The sequence below is a fragment of the Exserohilum turcica genome, assembly GCF_000359705.1.
Source record: "Exserohilum turcica Et28A unplaced genomic scaffold SETTUscaffold_5, whole genome shotgun sequence".
In the NCBI taxonomy this organism is placed as follows: domain Eukaryota; kingdom Fungi; phylum Ascomycota; class Dothideomycetes; order Pleosporales; family Pleosporaceae; genus Exserohilum; species Exserohilum turcicum.
Genome location: NW_007360266.1, coordinates 155,233 through 163,940, shown reverse-complemented (window position 1 = coordinate 163,940; position 8,708 = coordinate 155,233). Strand labels below are relative to the sequence as shown.

General features: G+C 45.5%; 3 protein-coding genes across 3 annotated transcripts; 1 reads left to right on the top strand and 2 right to left on the bottom strand.

Moving 5' to 3' along the window:
* Nucleotides 1-1,462: 1,462 nt before the first annotated feature.
* Nucleotides 1,463-2,919, bottom strand: SETTUDRAFT_33413 (uncharacterized protein; the record flags this gene model as incomplete). Its single annotated transcript, XM_008030590.1, has 3 exons — nucleotides 1,463-2,457; nucleotides 2,537-2,684; nucleotides 2,725-2,919. 3 exons carry the CDS (start codon nucleotides 2,917-2,919, stop codon nucleotides 1,463-1,465), a joined length of 1,338 nt encoding a protein of 445 aa, XP_008028781.1.
* A 983-nt stretch (nucleotides 2,920-3,902) lies between these two features.
* Nucleotides 3,903-5,253, bottom strand: SETTUDRAFT_33412 (uncharacterized protein; the record flags this gene model as incomplete). The annotated part of the gene is made up of 4 exons (XM_008030589.1): nucleotides 3,903-4,609; nucleotides 4,655-4,844; nucleotides 4,901-5,082; nucleotides 5,130-5,253. The coding sequence occupies 4 exons, from the start codon at nucleotides 5,251-5,253 to the stop codon at nucleotides 3,903-3,905; spliced, it is 1,203 nt and encodes a 400-aa protein (XP_008028780.1).
* Nucleotides 5,254-6,364: 1,111 nt separating this feature from the next.
* SETTUDRAFT_155675 (uncharacterized protein) lies at nucleotides 6,365-7,369 on the top strand (the record flags this gene model as incomplete). The annotated part of the gene is made up of 1 exon (XM_008030719.1): nucleotides 6,365-7,369. One exon carries the CDS (start codon nucleotides 6,365-6,367, stop codon nucleotides 7,367-7,369), a length of 1,005 nt encoding a protein of 334 aa, XP_008028910.1.
* Nucleotides 7,370-8,708: the final 1,339 nt, after the last annotated feature.

Below are 8,708 nucleotides of genomic sequence, written 5' to 3'. Positions count from 1 at the left end.
AGCTGTCTATTTCAAAAGGAGAATATCTAAGCTAGTGTAAACGATGTTACAACTTCGCCAAGTATTGAGCCAATCCCAGAGCCGGATCGGAGGAAGTACCTGCCGCCCTTCATCAGCCATTCGCCCGAGGTCGGATCCGAAATTCGGACCCGACTAGGATAGGTATATATTGAGACACTCCCTGTAGCTAGCTCTGTAGACTTTTGATATCCTTTCGTACAAGGCCTATAGGTGGCTTGTTGAATCTAGGCTCTTTGTGATCCCACGCACTCCCATATGCCTCTGAGTGATCCTACGACCGAAACAGATCCGACCTGCCTTACCTGCGCCGTTACAGCTAGCTTTAGAGGCGCTAGACTAGTCCCACACAACCTATAGGCTGTGCTATCTAAGCTTAATGTGGTAGTGTAGACGCTAGTACAATTACCACGATAGGCAGCCGCCTAGAAGGCGCAGACACTACGCAACGCGCATAAGGTTAAGGCTTAAAGTACTCTTATTTAATAAAGAGTAAGAAACTGCCTTAGGTCTTCTACAAATTCTTTTAATAAAAAGGTTGTGTAGCTAAGTAAAGGGGCTTAGTAAATAGCATATAAGATAACGCTTATAAGGGAGGAAGTAGCAGCTCTTTAAGAGGCTCTAGATATAGCAAATAAGCGTAAGAACTACAAGTAGTGATACGTATAGATAGAAGAGACTTTTACTATAGGCAAAGTACAAGAAGTATTAGCTAAATAGGCAGGTAGTAGTTATAGTGATAGTAAGAGTGCGTTAAAGAGGGTGCGAGGAGAGCGGCGGTGCGGGCGTTGTAAGCAGACTAGACACAACGCTCGTACCTGCGTAGTTAAGATAGATAGTATAAGTAATAGTAGTAATTCTAATAATCAATTTAGTATATTGCAATAGTTTATTAACTATAATAAAAGACTGTAATAACGTGTTGAAGTTGACGCGCCGGTACAAAGTGGCCGACTCGCTTGGGTGGCCGACTCGCTTATGAACCACGTTACAAGAGATTACAAATTATATTCAAAATGGTTTGGTTCTACGACCTATATTATAGTATGTGTTCTTTACACTATGCGCTTATGACGATCTTCCTGCCAAATATCATTCTCGAATAAGAAGACAAAAAGTAGGTTGAAATCTCACTTAATATGATGAAGCGAATTGACATAAGTATCTCTGACATATAGTCCCACCATGAATCTAACAAACTTTTACTATGTATCATTTCACAAATAGGAAAGCTTAGTAGATAAATGATGAGATTGACTCACCTCCGACGGATACTTTACGGTGTGGTGTAGCCCATGATGAGGCTACAAAGAAAATAAGATCAATGGGCACAGATAGTCTTATTCTATTATCAAGTTCTATGATTTTTGAGTTAACCGCGAAGGAGGAAGGGTATCACTTCTGATAGAAATCGACGAACTTATCAAGTTCTATATGTCATCTATTAAAGCCTAGAGACTGGAGCTACACCAATCTTCTTCTCACCTTGTAGCGCCTCCAAATACTGATCACTAACTGTCCGCTTCTGCTCGTCTGGAATATATGCCCACTCACTGCGCTCAATTATTTCCTTCTCCCTCCATGCCACCATTTCATCAACTAGCCACTTGGTACTAAGCTCTGCTGTTATTTCAACTGCCTCCATCGGTATCAGGTGGCCTACATTTTCGACTGTCACCTCTGCCACACGACCAATAGCAGCACCGCCGCTTCCGCCAATGCCTATGCCTGTGGTACCCACCTTGTCAGCAGTTGGCTCGCAGGCTGTGTAGTGCGACTCGCTGCCAAACACATACAGCACCGACGGCCGCACAAACGGTAACATGTGAAACGCGATGACGGACTCGGCGCGCTCGAACGGGTGGTCTGGTAGCGCTGCTTCAGGCGTGTAATGTACATGCGGCACACTGTTTAGCCCACCTAGCTGCGCGCTGAGACCTGGGTAGGCGTGCGCGTCGAAGGTTGGCCGGAGGAAACTGAAGACGTCTTGGTGTTTTGTCGTGGTAAGTGTGACGGCGTCAGCGAAATGATCTGAATGGGTCACGTGGGCTTCATCTCCTTGTACTTGAATCTGGCGTGGAGCTGCTGTCGGCAGGTTGCGTAGTCCGTATTGCAGCCATCGCTCCAGAACGCGCTCGTCCCATTTTTGGTAATACTTGCTTTTGCGAAAATGCTTAGCGGCGGCGGCACGGGATGGCCACACGTCGCGGCGGCGGGCCGAGGCAAGCGCAGGTGTGCGGTAACCAGCTGCGAAGGTGCGCCGGTGAATAATAGGGTCGATGAGGATAAGTGTCTCTAGGAGGCGCGGGTGAAGGAGCGCGAGACTAACGAGGGCGGTGCCACCCATGCTATGGCCGATGCCAACAATGGGGCGTATCATTTGGTCGCGAAATATGTTGACCATGTGTAGCAGATCTCTACCATGGTCGAAAACGCAAGCTGTGATCTTGTCTCAGTATTGTGTTCTATCCCGTTGGTTTGCCCTGGTGGCCGCGAAGAAAAGAAAGGGGCTAATTACGCTCATTGCCCAACTTGTGTTCATTGAGTATGCCACTGTATCCTTGGTGTGCGACATCTGCAATCCAGATGCTGCGAATAGATATTCCTGCAGACTTCATACGACCATGTATTTCGGCCCAAAGCGGCTCGTAGAGCTCCTGGGTGAACTTTAGGTACAGTTCAGGTACGCCAAGGGACACGGAATACCTTAGGAAACGCCTGGGCATGAGTTCCGATAATGGTGACATCGCCAATCCGAGCGTCTTGGTTGTCATGCGGGATGTATTGCTTTACACTTAGATGATGCACCTCTTCTTGCGTGTGAGCTGTAGTGCGAGGATAGCCCCGAATATGCTGGCAGGGGATTACATGCTCTTTGACTTTAAACGGAAATGAGGACATGGTAATGCTGTTAGTAACAATGGATAATGCAGTGGAAAGGCAGCTCAGAGTAAATGTCAACTTCGTGCCTGAGATCTTTGACGAAGGTAGTTTGGTGTAGCTTGTGGTATATAAGTTTAGCTGCCGTTTATTCCGGCAATAATTTGACCGAGACAAAATTCTTCGGGACGTCGGGGTTGGGCAATGTAAAGCGCTAAGCAATATATTGATGCCTTATCAGTGATAAGAAACAACTAGGTTGTATTCGCGGTAGACAATGAGGTGATAAGACCATGGTCTAGTCAGCTAAGGCAGGTTCCGACTTCAATGACTCCAAATCGTAATACAGTGTAGTCAATTGAGTTATTTACTAATGGCTGCTTTTAACTTATGCGAGGCTGTTCCCAAGTAGATTACTACATCAAGTGCCACCGTTCATGACTAATGTTAACTCATGTTTCATTGCAGCTTTAGCTACGTAGTAAGATTAGTCGTGTTATAGTGTAGTCATGTATTTTCGCTCAGATACATTTCTGTTTCACATAGAAGCCTAAATTGCAAGACTGAGTCGGCAGAATCGACTCTCATTAGCTCTAAGAAGCTCTACTGTCATACGACTAATGGACGCTAAGATGCTCTGTTTCGGGGTTGGCTGTGCAAAACTCCATCATATGACGAACGCCAGAACGGCCAGTTTGAACAGAACGACAGTTAATGTGGCATCCCCTTTTCAGCACGGTTATGGGCTGTAGGAACGTTTATTCCATACAATCTAAGTCTAGTGCAATATGTATGACTGAAGCTGAGACCTTGAATGCAAAAGCCTTATACGCATGCAGGAAATACCGTGAGTGGCAACTACTTCGTTAATATATTATGAACTCGTTGGCTTATTTCACTCGGCGATCGGGTATCAGATACAAAAAGCAACGACACAATTGCTGTAATCAAGCGTGGCTGATGTCGAAATCGTGGTCGCTGGTGTCCCTGCATTATCAAAGCAGTCAGAAGGGACCAGAGGTGAGGCAGCTATTCCACACATCAGTACGTGTTTGATTTCCGCTTGGCAGCAAGCTTACTTCTTCCTGGAACTGCTGAGAGACGGTCCCCCATCCGCCGCCCGAGTCAGTTGATGATAAACTGAAGAGAATTTTATCCACGCAAACAGCCTGCTGTGACCGCATCTCCCTAAGCAATAGACTCTCAGCTGACTTGAGGACTTCATCCTGATAGGGCTGGACTTCTCGGGTCTTCCATGAATCACTTTTGCTGCGTAGCTCTTCCAAGAGAGTTGGGAGGCATCTTTTTCTGCTAATGTACTGCGCGATTGAGCATTCAGAATCTTCATCGAACTTGGCTGTGTAGAACGTGGTAACAGCTGAGTCGAGGTCCTGGAAGCCCGCTCTACGGGCGCAGTGAATTAGGTACTCAACTCGCCCTTCTATCGTTTGCTCAAACGTTATGTCGCCGTCACTCAATAGCGCCTTATCGCTGATTGAACCAGATGAGTTGCTTCCGCGCTCATTTTCACACCAGTGATCCTCAATCTCTCGACTCTGGTTATGCTTACTAGGGTATTGAAATTGGTCAATCGACGAGCGAATATGTGCATCATCAAGCATTCCAATATCGAGGTCGGTGAATCGGGTAGGAGATTCTGAACGCGAAGGTTGCCCTTGAGTCTCGCCTCTTGACTGAGAGTCCTTTCCAACTATTCGTCTGAGCATAAGCAGGAGAAACAGTGCAATGTACGTACCTCGCATTGAAATTGGAACTCTGTCAACCATTTGATTGTCCAAATCACCATAGAGATTTTCCTTGTGTTCATTTGCATCTTCCTGCGAATGACAGTACCATAGTGTATCAAGGAGTTTATCTGTTCTGGAAGAGTCTTCTAGAGTGCTGAAAAGCTGGCTGGTGGGAGTAGGCAGCTGTACGTTCGCATCCTGGGCAACCAAAGTCAGTAGTGAAGGAGTGAGTGACACGTGCAGGTGCAGGATACCTTCTGTTTTTCACGCGCCGCTGTATTAAGACTCTCATCCACGCGTGGTGGGACTTCGCTGGCTACAACTGATGAAGCGCCTTGATTCGAAACTTTTGTTGTTCTGCTTTCGTGTGCCAACAATTGGGCCTGCATTGCCACCTGCTGCTCCAACTCCTCGATCCTCCGCTTTACATTTCGACCTGGAAACTGATTAGCTTAACGCGGGCTGTGGTGCTATGGCACGCACGGTAATTTCGCTGCGCTAAGCGGTTCTGGGCTTTCTTCTTCTCAATCATGTCATTCATGTTCTTCCAGTCATCTTGTGACCGGACGCCATCGGGTCCTAGCCTGGACCCCATTTGGTGGTTCATCTTCAATTCGCACGGTCTGTCGTTAGGAGGACAAAAATTTCAATATCCTCGATAGAAAATATTCTATAGAAACATGTTAACACTGTATGAATTGCATTTCTATTCAACGATGGGATTCGCGCTTCCTATCTGGCAGCTGCCAAGCAGCCTCGGTGTGACTGCGGAACGGATCGCTCCGACTAGAGTCACGTCATGTGCCGCACAAATGATCACATTCAAGGAATACCAACCAACTCTCGTAGAGCTTAACAGGGCCCCCCTTTCTTCATACGCGCTATTGTGTCGTGCTAGATGCGTCTGCCGACCGGAGTCGTGGCCGACACTCAATTCATGCCCAGCGATCATGGCGCAAAGCCAGATCGAGCCGCAAGTAAATGCTGGCAGCGGCAGGAAGCTAATGCACAAGATAAGAGGGATACTGCCGTATTTGATTCGCATGAAATAATTTTTTTTTGATGACACGTTGCGCACGCAATTCTAAGTTGCTATCACAGACTGACGCTCTCTCACTTGAGAGATGTAGCTGAGCCTATGTTACGATGCTGATTTCTCTACCCCGAGATGGTTGTGTGTCAGGGCTGGGGCTGAAGCGATACAAACCCATGAACTTACCGTGGACCCCTTCACTCCTCATCAGTCTTGTATTTAAGACTGAGTGAATGTATTTTTGCATAAAATTAAGAAAAAAGACGTGTTATGTGTGTTGGATAGTCTACTCAAGCCTTCCAATTCAGTACTCACTAGGAGGGAAGCAGCAATATCTTATCTGGCAAGCAAACATATTCACCCCTGGGCACTGTGGACACCTACATCTCAAGCACACCTTCTGTAGCCCATAAAGAAGCAGAAAATACGAGCAACGATAACAAGATCGGCACATACGTCGAGAATCAAGGCCTGTCATGCCGACGTAATACCAAGTGGAGCAGCTACGACGATTGAGCATCCAAACTAAACACTACTGTCCGTGGTAGTCATGTTGAGTCATACTTAACCGTTCCGTGGGGGTACTCTCCCGATTCTCCTGTTTAGGTTGCCACCACCTGGGGAACAAAAGGGGAGTTCACGACAAGATTTGGATGAAGTCATCGCAAAATCATTGCCACATGTCATGGAAGAATTCACCAAAAAGACTTTTACGACATCTAGGTCGTTGACATACGCCTTTTATGATTCTATCCGTGTAACAGAACGCTCGGATTTCAGCCACACTCTCCTCTTACTCCATGGCTATCCTGACTCGGCGCAAATTTGGTCAGAGGTTGCACCAAAATTACTCTCCTCTGCCTACCGTATCGTCATCCCGGACCTTCTTGGTTACGGCGATACCGATAAGCCGACAGACCCTGCAGCATACGACTCAAAGTCCATGGCCATCGATCTCGCAGAGTTACTAGCCTCGGAAGGCATCGCACACGCCATTGCAATCGGTCACGACTGGGGCTCTTTCATGGCTCAGCGGCTGTACTTCTGGGCTCCTGAGCGCGTCGCCGGTCTCGCCATGCTGAACGTTGCATACATGACACCCTTTGAGCGCAACTTCGACCTTGATCGGCTCAACGCAGCCGCAGAGCGCGCCACAGGTCTTGCGCGTTGGAGCTACTGGGGCTTCTATGCCTCCGATGTTGCATCCGCCATCTGCTGTGCTCACGCAGAGAGCTTGTGGTGCGCAATTCACTCGGTGCACGAAGACCTCCGTCGCAACCTTTACTCCTCCAAAGGTGCCCTACAGAGCTTCCTTGAAGAAAATAAGAAAAGTCTGGCCCGTACTTATGAAGGAGTGAAAAGAGATTTGAAGAGTGAATGGCTGACACGGATGGAGAGGAATGGCTTTGAGGGCCCGCTATGTTGGTATAAGGCTATAGTGCGTGGTATCACACCCGCCACCGAGACTGAGCTCGGACATGACCGACTGGTGGTGAACGTCCCGGCTCTGTTCATTGGCGCGAGCAAGGACCAGATCTGTTTGCTTGGCGCCATTAGAGCTCCTTGGGCGGAAGGTTTTTTACCAGATTTGCAGATTAAACAAGTGGATAGTTTTCATAGACCAATGCTTGAAAAGCCTGAAGAGCTAGCTTGGTCTATACAACATTGGTTGATCGAGAGATTCCAGTAAATCATGTGGCGGTCGGATGCACACTGAACCTGACTGGTTAGTGAGAACTCAAGCAGAACATCCCACTTAAAACCTATCATTATCATGCGTCAGCCCATCATAGGTACTATGTTTCCAGATAATCATCAGTGTTGTATCAAGTTGTCTACCAATTTGCATAATTGATGGATTAAGTGAGACTTTTCCGTCCGAGACTCATGGCACGTAAGCAAAGACACATACATTCGTAGGGGTAAGCTATGTCATCTTTATAATATCAATTAGATAATGCAATGCCTCGTAAGTTAGTCTTAAAGATAAATTACTTTAGTAGAATAAAGAGAAGGACTACCAGTGATAATGAAAGTTAGTTTTAGTATCATCTTTCTTTAAGAACAAGATAATAGTAAAGTAATTTGAATTTTGAATTAGATTTCTTTTACTAAAAGAGCTAAGTTTAGTAAATAGATAGTTTCTAAAAACTATAAACTAAATTATAGATATTTCTACACACTATAATATATAAAGGGCTACGCTTGGGAAGCATAACCTATAGGTTATATGATAGTAAGTTATATAACTTTAAGTTACAGAACTAAGTTATAAGTTATTAGTTATACATAAATAAGCTTAAGTAAAAAGAAAAATAAAAAAGCTGAAGTATTTATAAAAAAATAACTGTAAAAAAAAATCTTTTGAATGACGTTCTTTTTATGTTTCTTTCTCTATATATTGAGTAAATAAAAACCTAATATAAAGTTTTTTTTACTTATAATATAAACAGAAAATTACTAACTGTTAATTTCTTTTATATAATAGAAAAGATATTAAAGTGATGAAGAATGAAAGAAAATAAACTTATAAGAGATATGTTACACGGGGTTGGGTGCTGATACTTCTCTAAGCTCGATCCGGGTTAGGGCGAGTGAGATGGTGTGAAGAGCGCCGTGAGGTGGTTGTCTAGCGATGCAGTGGAGTGGGCGTGCTTGTAAGATAGATAACAAAAGGTTTGACAATTCCTAATCTATATTGAATAGATTAACGAGTATTAATCTTGTGAAGTTGAGTAACTAGTAAGAAAGTACAATTTGAGTTGACCACAACGAGAGTAATAATGAAATCCATCCATCCTTATATCCTCATTGCTTCCAGTCCTGCCATCAGAACTTCGACCTGCCATCACTGATGGTTGTCTCCACTTCTGATAGCTGCCATCACATGCGGGTCCTGCCATCACTAATGGCACCGTCTTAGCGTGATGGCACATCACGTGACTTGACCCCGCCACATCCATCATTTCCCGCTGGTATCCCAAGTGGCTTCCTAACCACTATACCATCAGCACAGGGAAGGAGATCCT